Source organism: Pararge aegeria, chromosome 25 (assembly GCF_905163445.1).
Source record: "Pararge aegeria chromosome 25, ilParAegt1.1, whole genome shotgun sequence".
NCBI lineage: Eukaryota > Metazoa > Arthropoda > Insecta > Lepidoptera > Nymphalidae > Pararge > Pararge aegeria.
The window spans coordinates 962,381-977,990 of NC_053204.1; the positions used below are offsets into that span (position 1 = coordinate 962,381).

The following is a 15,610-nucleotide window of genomic DNA, read 5'->3' on the forward strand; positions in this document are numbered from 1 at the left end:
GGGCTCAACCACCGAACCCGCAACTGACCTGCAGCGGTGGCGGCGGCGCGTTGACCAGCGGGTAGTTCATTTGCAGCGCGATGGAGTTGGGCTGCGGGCCCTCCGGCTCTGCGTCCAGCGAGTGCGACGACCTGCTGAACTTCTCCTCCCGGTACGGGGGCACGGACCGGTGCATGGGGTACGGCTTCTTGTAGTACTCGCCGTGGACGGGCGAGGAGGCGCCGGGCTTCATCGCCAGCGGGTCGGCCGGGCCCGGCGGCATCCGCTTCGGCCTGTCCGAGGCCCTGGGCGGCAGCGGCGGCGGCGAGTTGTCCAGGCAGGTGGTGGGCACCAAGGGCACGGTGTGGTTGTGGCGCCGCGGGGCGTCGTCGGAGTGCTGGCGCAGCGGCGCGTCGGGCTTGTGGCGCGCGGCGCGCAGGTTGCGCAGGCTCTGGCCCGTGAGGTTGCTGAGCGAGCGCGGCAGCCCGCTCAGGAAGCCCGTGTTGGGGAGCCCGTCCTTCGCTCGGGACAGTTTGGGCGTCGAAGGGGGCTGTGCTGCTCCCGGCTAGAATTGTTTTATAGCCATCATTGACGGCCCTCCCGATGGTATGGGGGAAACCATCGCCTATGTTCAGGGAAGCGAGGAACACGTCCCGAAACGCGCCACTCTGTGTCCGTCGACCCGAGGTTTTTTATTATGTTCATAGACGAGCGCTCGACTACAATCCCACCATAGTATATATAAATTTATGTTGGTATTTGTGTAGTTAATATGTAAATGTAGTATGTATGTTCATGTAAGTTTATATTACATTTCTTTTTTTGTTTTTTTTTTTGTAACTTACTTTATGCACCATCCATTTTCCACTCTTTTATCGGCTTCGTACGCTCAGGTTGCCTTTAAAAGATCACTTTTAGTGATAAGGCCGCCTTTGCACCCTAGCACTAAGTACTATTACTGTTTTCCTTGTATTTTCCTTTTTTTTGTTGTGTTGCAATAAAGTTTTTCTATTCTATTCTAATGGTAAGTGATGATGCAGCCCAAGAAGATGCCTATTCACTCTTGATTTGAAGGTACTGCGGAAAATGGAAGCTGGAAGGGCATTCCAGATCCTTGCGGTGCGAATCAGAAACGAAGCGCTTCGTACGCGTCCGCGGTATCGACCACGTTGGGAACCTTACGGTACCTCGCGGTTCGATGGTAAAAAGGTGAGGGGGAAACTAGATTAAACACTTCAGATGTTGTGTTGAGATAGAAATATTAAGCCTCATGCGCCGGTAATGACATCGGCGACCACGCCCTTCAGACCGGAACACAGAATTTAACAATGCTGCTTTGCGGCAGAAGTAAACTCTACTACTAATAAATTAAGTATTATAAAATGTGTACTTATTTGCTATCTCTGAAACTATTCTGTGAAACCGAAACGCTAATAGTTTTTACTGAAAGAAATCGGATACAGTCCTAACACCACATGCAAAAGTAAAATCAAGTGACTCCTGTCACTTTATTAGGTGCGCGTCGCGTAGGTACTATGCGCGTGTCGGTTTTTTATCTTCAAAAGGGAATTCATAAATATAGTGTTTTGTTTACTTTGAATGGAAAAATTAAATATGCTTTTTTCAATTTAATATTTTTACAGGGTGATTCCGGATTCAGGGTGATGAAATGTACTTATGCACCCTTTCAACAGTATTCTGTAATTCCGTTCCACGTTGTATATATATACAAATATTTTATATGTATGGAGATTCTTCTCCTCTAGTTAAAATTATCTTACACTTATCACATTAATTCCGCTTAATCTCCATTCAAATATTCTGACATTTAAAACTAAACACCCTTATGAAATACCAATCCCTTCACAGCGAAGGCGAAAATGTTTTACATAAAGCAATGTATATAATATAATAGTTAGGTTTATCTGCTTCTATACATACATACATGTCTAGAATCTTAAATACATTTAAAAATACTTATATTAGCAGAATTATTGATTTCTCTCACATTACAACAATTTCAGATATTTCAGAGAATAATTATTACACATTTTCAAATATGACAATTCATTCAAAAGCAGCATTGGTTCCACCACTAGATAAATGAAATAAGACAATATTGCTCCATCTTTGATTAAGATGAATGGTGGAAGCAGTACTATACATTCATATTATGTACAGGGTTACGTAAAAAATACCTGAAGGCTCTCGAACTTGTAGTTTCTATGAATAAAACTAACAACTTTTGCTTTAAGACTTTTCAAAATTCCCTATTAATTTATTTCGTACAAAAAAAGTTTATAAATCATTTTATTTCTGTAAAGTGTAGTAGTGTAATAATATGTAGTAGTAGTCGGATCAGTGACCGCACGATAGAGTCGTGGTTCGCGCTCTGTTGTTCATATTACATTACAGAGTAGTAACAAGAAGAGTATCTATGTAAAATATTGAATATTTCACAAACTATCGAGTTAAGAAATAGTCGCCGAACAAAAGTTGTTAGTTTTAGTGTAAACAACTACAGGACGACAACTTTCTTGTATTTTTTTTACAACCTTGTATATACTTTATTTTTTACATTTCTATTGACTCTTTCTCTAACATAACTTTAATATTTTTTACAATTTCCATAAAAATAAACACGCCATTGCAGCACTAAAATAAAATGGACGCTACATATATAACAAAATGACGAAGCAAAGTCGGGTAAACACATGAACATCTTGACAATAGACAAGCATGCATAGAAGCAGACAAATAGACAAAAACAGAAACGCAAAATTAACGACCATCCGTCCCGACAGTGGTTAGTTATAATAATGACTAACATTAATAAATTAAATTATTATTGCACCGTATCGTAGGGAGATATTATATTATTAATTTATTTTCGCCTGTTTGTAACCGGCTTAGACATGTAGATGTTAATAACTATTTTGAGTAGAAAATGCCACGGTAATTAGAAGAAAGCTTGTAGATCCTGAAATCTAAACAGTATCAGTCAGTTTTAACTGACTGACTTTACTTGACTGACTGCTTTAAGTAGTGACGATGCATCCTACTGTTGGTAGCGGTCTAAACTGTTAGGGGTATGGCATTAATAAGCCATACCTCTAATTGGATCCTTCCCGATTCCGTATCGAAACGCTAAATCGTTTTGCTTTGTCGGTAGGGTGGTAACTAGCCACGGGCAAAAGCCTCCCACCAGACCAGACCATTATAAATTCCCAAATTTTCGCCCAAGAGATCGAACGCGGGAACTCCCACTTATAAGACCACAGCACTCAGCACTGCGCCACAGGCGGCGTCAAAAATATTATACTACTTCCCCAATCAGTTAGCAACTGTCGTAAAAGATACAAAATACGATGGCAGTTCTTTCAGAAGTAAAGAACACTCCACATTACTAAATATTGTCGGTAAATTCATATAAAAAATACACTCAAAACTTATTACATCTACATTTCTAAACCATTGAGCACATCAACAAATTAAAAAAAAAAAATCACAAAATGATGAGAATATGAAGAAAATCAAAAAAAAATATTGCTGCAACACAATTACAACAGATGATATTAATCAAAAGTGAACACAATTGTGATAAAAAATGACGCACTCAATGTAATATTACTGTACTTGAGCTGATGGAAACAAAGTGTGAACCACATCAGTGTCGTCTACAAGTCGATTACGTATGATGGTGGATTGTCTATATGCAAATAGTGTATGTTTGGTTGAGTGCGCTTATCTCAGGAACTACAAGGAATTGGAAAATCTTTTTGTTTTACATAGTCCATTTATTGAGCAGAGCTATAGGTTATATAACATTACGCTACGATCAATAGGACCGGCGTATCAATGAAAAATGTTGTAAAAATGGGAAAAAAATTGAGTGCTTCCCAGTTTTATTTTCTTTTTATATCTAATTCCAGGATTTGTTACCGTATTTCCGTCCTCTTGTATGGTTTTAGTAAAATTGTTTTTCAACAGACTTGAAAACACGAGAAAACTCTCAGTTCGACTCGTAGTTATGTCTATTACGTAGGTATGTAATAAAACTTGTAGATGTCCACACATAACTTTTTATTGTGGGAAGAGATAATATCTTTTCATTATCAGATTTGCCTCCAGGAATCCCTTATAACAATGACAGAGCATCTTCAGAGATGTATGCGAAATCTTTCATATCGGTATTTTGACAGATATTTTGCATTGCAATTCTGGTTTGAATTGGCATTTTGAGTTTTAATTCAGTTATATTACCTATCTAACTATTGAAAAATCAGTCTTAAGGTCTCTTATCTCGTAGGACGAACCATAGCGATAATCTAGACCCTTCTTTTTTTTCTGGCTTTACACAGATTAAAAATCTAGACATTTTCCCCCCCGAGGGACGCTGGCAATACCTTGTGCCTTGCATTTGGCCAATCAGCGATCGCCTGGACGGAAACATAGTAAAGCAGCAGTTAAAATATTACTATTATTAAAAATTGAATACTAAAATTTAAACCAGTAGTTTCTGACATATCTAAAGTGACTTAACAAGAGATCAATCCACCCAAAATACGATGTGAACTACGCCTTATAGCAACTTGTCAAATGAAACTGGTGCTGGCTGATATTCACCTGCGCAGCGGTGATGGTGTCGATTTCGTGCTGCAACTTGGAACACCTGAGCTCGGCCGACTCCAGCTGTGCCTGCTTCCGCACGTCGGGCACCTTCAGCAGCTCGTCTGGAACACGAGCGGTAGTAGTTGAGCTTGGACAGAGCTCGCCCGGGGAATACTTCCACCATGCATATTTCTCCGGCTGAGCAGTATTGCATCATCAAATGAATAAATAAATAATAAATATACTACCACAATATACACATCGCCATCTAGCCCCAAAGTAAGCGTAGCTTGTGTTGTGTAAACAGACGACTGATGAATATTTTTATGAAAAACCCAGTACCCACTCCGCTTCGCCGGGCTAGATTTTGCATTATTTTATTTTAACATTAACTTACATCATTAAATTTTTAATTTAAGTCTCATCTCATATATTAAACCATTTATTCTCTTCTAGAGTGGGTGAACAATAGAATTCATCATAGTAAATAAAAGCTGTATTTGACAGTTTGGAAAGTTCAAAAATAGGAGTGCTCCCATGGTCACCAAACTTTACAGGATTACTCGCCAGGTCAATCCGGAGATTCACTGAAAGTTGCATTGAAATCGGTCCAGCCGTTTCGGAGCCTATACACTATACACACCCACACACTTTCTCTTTTATATATATAGATAGATAAACATAACTACTTAGAATATACATATAAACACCCAGACACTGAAAAACATTCATGTTCATAACACGAAACATCTAGTTGTGGGAATCGAACCCACGCCAATGGTGGTAGGCTTCTGATTTCACACTGTTGCCATGCTTTGAGATGGTCGTGTTTTATCACCCGATTTTATCCCTTGTCAGTGGATATAATCGGGTGATTATATGTTGGCATGCTTCATCACGAGGGTACTACTCCGGCGCAGTGGGCAGCGACTTTTTTAGTCCAAGGTCGTGGGTTCGTACTACAACAGGAAAATGTTTGTGTGATGAACGTGAATCTTTTTCAGTGTCTGGGTGTTCTGTGTCTTGGACGGTGAAGGAAAACATCGTGAGGAAACCTGCATGTCTGAGGGTCCTACATAATGTTCTCAAAGGTGTGTGGAGTCCACCGCCACTGGGCCGGCGTGGTGGACTCCTACCCCTTCTCACTGTGGGAGGAGGGGAGGTGGACACGTTAGTTATATCCCTAGTTAGAGGATATAAATTTAGTCGTGGTCAAAAACCCTGTGCAGTGGCGTGCAGAGGGTTTTTGACCAGGGTATGCATAAAGAAGGAAGACTGCATAAAATTAAAAAAATCCTTCCTTAAAAAAAATTAGGGCATGTGCAGTTCTTTTCTGAATGTATGAAGTGCACGCCACTGATCACTGGGGCATCTTACGCATGTTAGCTTGCTAGCTGTACGTTGAAACCATACATCCAGGTTTGGTCTAGAAGCCTACCAGTTCAGCTCGGTTACCAAAGACTTCAGACACTACAGATCCCAAGTAGTTGACATGATGGTGATCAAAGACACATGGTGGTGGTGGTGAAGGATGGTGTGGCAATGGTTTGTATGGGTATGGAACATACTTCTCAGATCTCTGATGTATTTCTGCTCCTGTTCCAGCATCAAGCGCACGGTGTGGGCCTTGGACACCTCCAGCTGGCGTTGCTTCTCCGACTGAAACACAACAAATATAAATAAACAAACATACATTATACCATAAGCATTTTCTTTTTACGCCTTTGATTGTCTAGAAGAGATCGTTATGTTTTTTTTTTTCACTACAAGTTAGCCCGTGACTGCAGTCTAACCTCCTGGTAAATGAAGATGCAGTGGTACGCTAAGATGGTAACGGTATTATTAGCGGGACGCAGCGGCGTGCACAGGAATATAGACCAGGGTAAGCATAAATGACAAAAAATGGCAAAATCCTCATCCGTTGCCAGTTATATGGAAATGTTAGGGTAGGCAGTGCTTTTGCGCATGCTTGAAGTGACATATTACTATATTATACCCGCGACATCGCACCACAACGCTAAATAGCTTGGAGGCCCTTTTTGTCGGTAGGGTGGTAAATAGACAAGGCCCCCAGATTTAATAAATAACAATATAGCCGTAAAACTGTACAGGTAGAGCTTTATGCGACAGAGCTCGTCCGGGAAAGTACTATCGCCACGCTTATTTTTGCCGATAAGCAGCATTGTTACAATGCATTGTTCCGGTCTGTAGGGCGTGGTTGCCGGTGTAGCACCAGCGCCTTCAATTGATGGATACACGTCGCCATGTTGCAGGACGTGCTCGTTGCATGACCTGTGAAGTGTTGCTCTGTTTATAGGCTATGGTTTTCCACTTACCATCAGGTTTGTCGTCTGCTTGGTCTGTCAAAACAATCTGATTTCCACTGTCAATGGCTCTTGTAGGTATTCGAGGTAGGTAGTCGAGCAGAGATTATGAATGTATGAATGAAAACACTTTTAGGCCCTTAATAAATGTTGTACGTTGCAGTACAGTTACGCATTTTTTTAAATTACATTACAAAGTCCAACAGTGTAATGTTATAGGCTACTAATAGGCATCGTCAACTAGACGAATGCACTGATTGCGAATGATTTGCCGCTTTCCGTTGAGGAGTTCCGTTCTCTAACTACGAAGGTCATTTAGTCAGTTTGTTGCGGGTAGTTCGTTCGTACTCACATTGACTGGCACCGGTGCTGTGATGGGGGTTTTGTGCCGCGAACTGTGCTGTTGAACTGTTAGCACGGTGCTGGGGTTGGCTGCAACAGAATATCATAATAGCATTATCATTTAAATAAGAAGTTATTATTTAGATAAGTGGTAATAGCCAAGTGGGAGTACAGTCCTTGGCACGCACCTCTAACTTTTCGGAGATATGTGTGTTTAATAATTTAAGCAATTAAAAAGTCACTTGCTTAAACGGTGAAAGAAAACCTGAGAGTTTTCCATAGCCTTCTCAAAGGCGTGTAAAGTCTACCAGTCCGGACTTGGCCAGCGTGCTCCCTCTTTCTGAGAGAAGACCCTTGGCCTATAGTGGGCCGGTAATGGGTTGACTGTGGAATGATGATGAATGCTTTTGCACCTTTATTATTCAAGCGAAATACAATACAGTTAGGGTTGTAATAAGCTCCGGCCGAAGCCACAAAGACAAATTTCAGAAATTATAAATTCTTATATTGCTCCCGCCGGAGATCAAACTCGGGACCTCCTACTTTTGCACCAGTAGCCTTAGAACAAGATTCGCTTTCTTGCAATCGAGGAGTCGTTTTTGAGTAAAGAAATATTGATTGTCAATTATGACGATTGCAAAACAAAAATCAGATGTAAATAATATGCGGCTCTAAAACGAGTTATATTCGGTCCGTTTTACTTTACCGATACATAGTTTGATATTCGAAAACGATTCCTCGATTGCAGGAAAGTCATCAAAATCGAGAGGCAGTACCAGGACCACAGCGCCGACTGAAGTCGGTCGGACGATATCTATCAAGGCTTCCCTTGGATGTGAAAGGCTCGAAAGCTAAGTTCAGTCACCTCGTATCATGAGCACGACCTGCTGGTGCGAGTGCTGGTGCACCGGCACGGAGTCCACGCGCAGGATGCGGTCGCCGGCGCGGAGACCAGCGCGCCACGCGGCGCCGTGCTCCTTCACCGACTGCACGTACACCGGGTTGTCACCTGGAAAGTGGACAGTAGCAACCCGTCACTACACAAGCCTCCCAATCGCCTGAGATGAGGCGAAAAACTGTCCCGATCCTCTTCTCCATAGTACGTGTTCGAGACGCTGAACTCGTCTGCGGCATTTAGTAGACACCCGGGAAGAAAACAATGGGTTCCCCGTGAGCATGTCGTGGTGGTTTTTTGGGCGAGTATGCCCACCATCAGTCGGTAGTATTAATGGTCCAAAATAACAAATAACAGAACTACCGGCTTGAATTAGGTAACATTATTAGTTATGACCCCGCTTTGCGAGTCTAAGGATGAGGGTTCGATTCTCACAACTGGAAAATGTTTGTGTGATGAAAATGAATCCAGTAATGGGTCAAAATAAACTGATTGGTTATGCTAATTTCTGCCGGCAAGCAGCAGTTTTGCGAGGCTGTGTTACGGGCTGAAAGGCGTTGTTGCCGGTGTAATTACAGCTACATGAGGTTTAACACCTACGCCTCAGAACCCCACAGGGCGGCACATTGAGAAACGCGTTCCATCCATGCGGAGCAAAGCGCTTCTCTGTTAATAGTCCATTTAACGTCGGGTGGTGCATCAATTATAATAATTTAAAACAAACCTGCGGGTCTTAGGGCACCAACAATATAAATCAAAACTAAAACTTAATATATATATGTATATATATATATACACACTATACATATAATAGCTAATAGGAAGCTTGCCGTGACGATGACACGAATTTCATGATTTTTATTCACACAAAAAGTGTTCAAGGCGCCACTCCAAATAAAGATAAGCCAATCCTTTAAGGACGTACGTCATGGGGTTCGGTTTAAAGAGTTCTTCCAAAATGTGCAAGTATGGAACATGAAGGCCGCCTCACCTGACACCTTCATCCCGTATCCGTGCTCGTCTCTGACGACGGTGACGGTGAGCAGGTCCTCGCCGGCCGGCGACGCCCCGCCCGCCCCGCCCAGCATCACCTATCAACAAGCAAAAAACATTTCATGAGTTACGAGAAAAACTATCAACTGCGATCCAAGTCGGTAATCAGATGCATGACCTTTATTGAGGTCCAAATATATCCTTAACATATCAAGCAAATGAAAGGGCTTAATCAGTTTCGAAATACCAAGCATTTCTTTATCGGAACACTCGGGAACAGTATACTAAACCGCTCATTAATACAAATCATACTGTATAAACTTAAGCTAATAGCTATAGAAACTTAGAAAAACATACGCCTGCCCTCCGCTCCTCTGTTAAGAGCGATATCGAACACGAACAGTCAATCAACTCAGTCAACGCTCACAAAGAGAAACCGCTCGTTATATAAATAATTTCTATTGTGATTTCATTTCATTTTATTTATTTATTTATTTATTTTTTTTTTTTCATAAAACGAAATCATCAGCTTTTTTAATTCATTTATTTTCAAATAAATATAACTAAATACTTGGAAACAAATGAATAAATATTAGTGGACTTCAAGCTCTTTCTGACTTTGTTACCAAAGACCCGACATAGAAAACTTAAATATATTCTGCAGAAAGAGCACAACGTTATTTTATGACGGTTTGCCGATTTGGGTAGTCCTATAATCGTTACACCGTTAAGAGGCATTTCCTCCCCAGGGTTTGTTACTTGTTACAGAGAGACTCACAAAGTAAAAAAGTTCAGCCAAATCCTAGGTATTTTTTAAACCAAATAACAGATCCGTAATTGACTTCTAAAAATATTAGGATCATAAACTATTCATATGCAACAAATATTGCATAGCAGAATAAATATTATTTGTTTTCTGAAACGCACAAACGACGGTACCTTATACAATAGACCTGCAATGCGGTTTTCCTTTCCGGACGCGCGACGCAGCTCCTGTCTAGACAGAGCGAGAGAAACGTACAGCGCAAAGCTTAGCCAGAAGTAACTGCCAAATCGGAAAACAAATACTGCATTCCCTACTTACGGCAACTGTACAAAGTACAAATGTACTTCTTCTGTAACACATTTTTAGTTCCAGATTAGTCCATAAAAATTAAAAAAAATCATTCATTAACGTCAAGTCAGCCCATTTGTAGGAAACTCCTACGCATAAAAAGTACTGGATATTTAAGTATTTTTGACTTTAACTCACGATACAAACCAGTACTCCTTTTTTATTCCTCTACAAGATAGCCCTTGACTGCAATCTCACCTGGTGGTAAGGGATGATGCAGTCTAAGATGGTAGCGGGCTAACCTGTTAGGGAGTATGGTGGTCATACCCCTAATCAGTTTCTACGCGACATCGCACCGGAATACTGAATCGCCTAGCGACACGACTTTGTCGGTAGGGTTGTAACGGACGATTGGCGCAGATTGAGGTTCGATTCCCAAAACTAGAAAATATTTGTGGAATGAACATTAAAGTTTTCAGTTGCTGAGTGTTTATTCGTATATTATAAGTATTTATGTATATTATTCATGAAAATATTCATCAGTCATACGTATAGTATAACACAATCTACGCTTACTTTGGGGCTAGATGGCGATGTGTGTTTTGTCGAAGTATATTTATTTATTTTTTATTTATTATAACCTCCCTTGAGGGAGGACAAGACCAGAGAAAGTTCAGAAATTATCAGTTCCCAAATTGCGCATAGCGGGAATCGAATCCGGGACCTCCTACTTAAATTCACAGCGTTGCGCCAGACAGTTCGTCAAAAACGTCACTCGAATACTGAATCTAGGTAAGGCCAGAACAACATGTCCAGTTCGAGTCCCCGATGGCCCCCAATTAAAGACCAATCATAGATTGAAGGAATTATAAATTACACCGTTCTCTGCTCTTCGCGGAGTATAGCAAATTAAGCTTTGTGTTCATTGTACACAAGTTTAGTGATTGGTCGCACGTAAAGTCAGACTCAAATTCTCATGCCATCGCGTCAGTTTGGCCTTAGCTTTATATTAGCGGCTGTCATCGTCCGCTGTCCACCTCCAGCGCCGCTGAGTTATGGTCGCTGGTCTATTTCGGCGATCCGACGACACGCGCTTCGCTGAGATAATAAGGGGCTTTTGGCACATTCGGTTGAGGAATTTTGTTGAATTTCTTCTTTTACTGCCGTTCCAATAATAGTTTCAGTGATTAATGAAAGAGAGGATGTTCTAAAACGGAATCATCATCATCATCATCATCATCATGTCAACCAATGGACGTCCACCGCTGGACATCGGTTTGTAGGGAGTTTCAAATACCAAAGTTTTGTGCCGCAAGTGGCTTCGTCGCTTGATGTCATTGGTTCAACTCTTTTGCCAACGCTGCTTTTATTAGTGCGAGCTCGCCATTCCAGCACCTTTTGACCCCAAAAAGTCCATCGGTTCTCCGATGGTCGGTCTCCATCGGTCTAAAGTTTTTTTTTTTTTTTATAAATGATAGGCCCGCGCTTGACGACAATCATGCCCGTTAGAAAGCAATGCTAAGGACTAGGTTGGAGCACGCTTGCCTAGAAAAAGCCTTCACTTAACAATTATTCATTGTATAGTCAACATCTCCTGAGGATGCTCCTGCTTCGGAGCGAAACGTTCGTAGAGGGTACATTGCCGAAGATCTGTTTGGTGTGGAGAGTATAACGATTTAATGAATTATAAATTACACCATACAGATTTTCCTGCTTTTCGCGGAGTATAGCAAATTAGGCTTAATTTTCATGATAGAAAAAGCCTATTCACTCTCGCCTAGAAGGTACTCAAATTACACGTGGTAAGAAACATAGTTGCCGGGAGGGCGTTCAACATCCTAGCGGTGCGTATCAGAAACATGGATACAAAACGTTATAAAACTTAGTCTCAAGAGTATACTATTATCTTTATCTTTGAAACAATTAATTAGTTTATGCAGATAGTGTTGTGGGCAAGCAATTCATTATTGTAACGATCTAAACCGAAGCGCCTAATCAGCTTGACGTCAATTAATTTGCCTTTGCTCTCCGAGCGCGGAATGCACTTTAGATCGATGGCTTCAATATCAAATAAATCCAACTGTTCTTCTTGGTAGTGATGGATTCATTAGCATATTCTTAGCATGCGAAATCAAATTTAGCATTCCATACCCACCATATGATATTTTTAAGTTAACAAGTTAATTTTTTCAATAATTTTATAAGCTTTATTTGTGTTTTTACCTACACTAGGAGGAATTACCAATTTTATGAATTTAAAATTCATATAAAAATTTACGGAACCTACAGGATTTAAACCTGCGACTCTGACAATCGCGGCCTGAGCGCTTTAACCAATTAAGCTGAGGCTCTCCTACCGTCGATGTCAAAATTAGTTTATGCCTTTTACATCAGTCTTTAAATAGCGACTGTAGTGCCATCTTGTAGGAAACGGTTCCGAAAATTTTAAATGAATCATGTTTTATGAAAAATTTACTCCTTATTTTATATTTTAATTTTTTTAAAATAAGGACTTAATTATTCAGGGGGTAAATAATGATACATTTGTATTAAGACTAATGCGGCGAATAAATCTGCAATCGACGTTTTAGTCGTTACAATAAGTTTTATATGCTCTATATATATTAATAGTACACACGGTAAATTATTATCCTCGCAGAGTGCGTATTTCCGAGAATCAGTTTAATGTTCATGTAGTAGTCATATCCAAGTTACGCCTTCTTATCTGTAACATTTAACAATTTAAATGTTACATGATAAGAAGTTGCAGTTTATTCGCTTTTCGTCCGGTTACAATCTGTGAGAATTTGTTCTCCCGCGATAATTATTGTGAATTCCCTCTTCGATTCTCTGTATCTCTGTCCAAAAACCAATATGAATAAAGCCTGGGATAGGCCTACATGAATAAAGAATATTTGAATTTTAGCACCAAAGAAGGACAATCACACCATCACATAACATTATTAGCATGATTGTGTTAGCAATTAGCAAAGCAATAGCCATTTACATGCATAGACAAAAGAATTCGCAGGCCAATGAAGTTAACGATAAATAGCATTAATTACCATCACTTTTATGAATGCCGACATTAGGGTACTTAAGAAGAAATTGCTTAGAGTAATTACTGTATCACCTTTCACATGAATTCGCATCTTTTTGTCTTTGCATATAATATTAAGGTGGTGAGTGCTGCTAAATGAGGTTGAAAGCAGTGAAACTATTCACATCTGTATAGTTCTCTCACAGCGAACAAAATATGCAGTATACTTGACCATATTTTTGACTCAATGGTTATCCACTAAAACTTTACGGAAAAAGCAGTACTTTTAAGTTAATAACGTAGTTCCAAAGATGATACAAACACTCCTTGTCGAAGTGTCCATTTGAATGAAGATGTAACAAACTAGGGTGTAGTCTATTATTTTTTCAGTATAGAATATGTGGTATTTTCGTTATTATCCAAACATTTAATATGCCTACTTTATTTGAGGCTGCTCCTTCATGAGCGGTTATATCTCGGCGACAGACGCGCGGTGCCCTCAAATTCAATATCACACAATGTCTTCGAGGGTTTCTATTAGCGACGCCAAGACGAGCTGACGCAGCGGTGTGGTCCCGGGCTCTATACCCGGTAGGGGCAATTTGGGAATTTATAATTTCTGTATTATCTCTGGTCTGGTCTGGCTTGAGGCTTTGACCGTGGCTGGTTACAACCCTACCGACACAGACTTGCCGCCAAGCGATTTAACGTTCCGAAGTCGAATTCGCGTAGAAACCGATAAAGGTTTAATATAACTGGCAACTGGGTAACATTTTAGTTGAGGGAGATGTTGAACTGTTAAGAATTTCGTTTCAAATACTCTCATTACGCGGCGCGTACTTGATGTAATGTACGCACAGAGCAAAGGAAGTTGCGCCAATAAAACATGCAGCCGTAAAAGTGAATATTTATGTTCATGTGTTTTTGCTCCGTGATACTATTCCACGAATATAAATAACATGAGCCTTTAGTATGGGATTCGCGCATTCACATTCGTAGTCGATTTCGAGTAATACTGTTATTAATATCTCACTTAAAAAGTCTGTCAAGACACCAGTATGGCAAACATAGGCAGCAAACAAACATTTTATCACTCACTAGGGATATAACTTACTTATCCACCTGCTAAAGCAAGGGACAAGTTTACCTCAGTTTGATATATTTTTTTAATATTATTTCCATCCGTAAGCCTATGGTCGGATAGCGGATAAAAGTGTGAGAGAAGATAAAAATATTGTACTTTCCCTGTGGAGGAATACCTCTTGCCGATATTAGCCGTGCAGGGAGGTAACTTCGCGCTTTCCCAGTCTCTCAACAAGACTAAAGTGATTGTTGTTTCGGATGGATTGTAGGGTAACCACCATAAAGTTGTAATAGCGTCACAAAGGGTGGTGCGAGCTTCCGACGGCAAGCGAACGTCGAGGGCGTCTTCTGAATTTGAGGCTCAGACCTCAGCATAGGGTGACGACAATTCTTTTAAATATCTGACATATTATTTCACGCTATAGTTTTGAATTGCAATATTTTTTGAGACTAGAACCATCCCGATTTTTTTCTCTTACGCTGCCCGCACACAGACAACATACATATTGATAATATTTTTTACCAATACTTCAACTCTTCAATTAATAGAATATTGTCAATAAAGAATGAATAAATGAATATACTTTTATTGCACACCACAAAAAGTGAATAAAAAAGCAAAGTATAACAAAACAGCGTATCCAGTTTGGTGGCCTTATCGCTTCATAACGATTTCTTCCAGGCAACCAATGGCGAAGAAAACAAATACAGAAAATAGTTAGGTGTTCAGAATATTGGTCCACCAACAATATAGTCCACTAATCCATACTGGGCCAGCGTGGTGGACTACGGCCTAAACCCATCTCATTGTGGGAGGAGACCCGAGCCCTTTCGTGAGCCGGTAGTGGGTAAATAAGATTACGATGATGATGCCGAATAATATAAATAATAAATAGAATTTCCACCCTCGTGTCTCGGAGAGCACACTTAGTTCTCCCCGGGTATCATCATTGATATGTTGTAATTATCCATAAAATGCCCTCTTCTATGAGAGGAGGCCTGTAGCCAGCAGAGGGATATAAATAGGCATGGGTGATGATGAAGGGGACTTTGCAAGTTGCTCAAAATATAAATGGCAAAGTCGCGGCTAACAGCCAGCCAATAAGGTCGCTCTAAGGGCAATTTATTATTGAAGCTAACCTAGTTGACATTTATAGAGGTGCCGGAGCAGAAAAGCGCTCCATTAAGGGGATCAGTGCTAAGTATAGCTCTAAGCTTACTGGAGCAAGCACGCTTTCCAATGGGTACGACGCAAGTGGCCCAAAGAATCTATAGTGTTTTAATGTACA

General features: G+C 40.5%; 1 protein-coding gene across 1 annotated transcript in view; it reads right to left on the reverse strand.

The window, feature by feature from the left end:
• Window positions 1-15,610, reverse strand: part of LOC120634831 — a 212,750-nt gene that overhangs the window by 163,905 nt on the left and 33,235 nt on the right. Inside the window, exons 2-7 of the mRNA XM_039905658.1 lie at window positions 9,143-9,242; window positions 8,122-8,265; window positions 7,267-7,346; window positions 6,159-6,249; window positions 4,606-4,712; window positions 29-544 (exon numbers count right to left, since the gene is read on the reverse strand). Coding sequence (XP_039761592.1) covers window positions 29-544; window positions 4,606-4,712; window positions 6,159-6,249; window positions 7,267-7,346; window positions 8,122-8,265; window positions 9,143-9,239 — 1,035 coding nt within the window. The 5' untranslated portion in view covers window positions 9,240-9,242. The remainder of the gene's footprint in view (window positions 1-28; window positions 545-4,605; window positions 4,713-6,158; window positions 6,250-7,266; window positions 7,347-8,121; window positions 8,266-9,142; window positions 9,243-15,610) is intronic.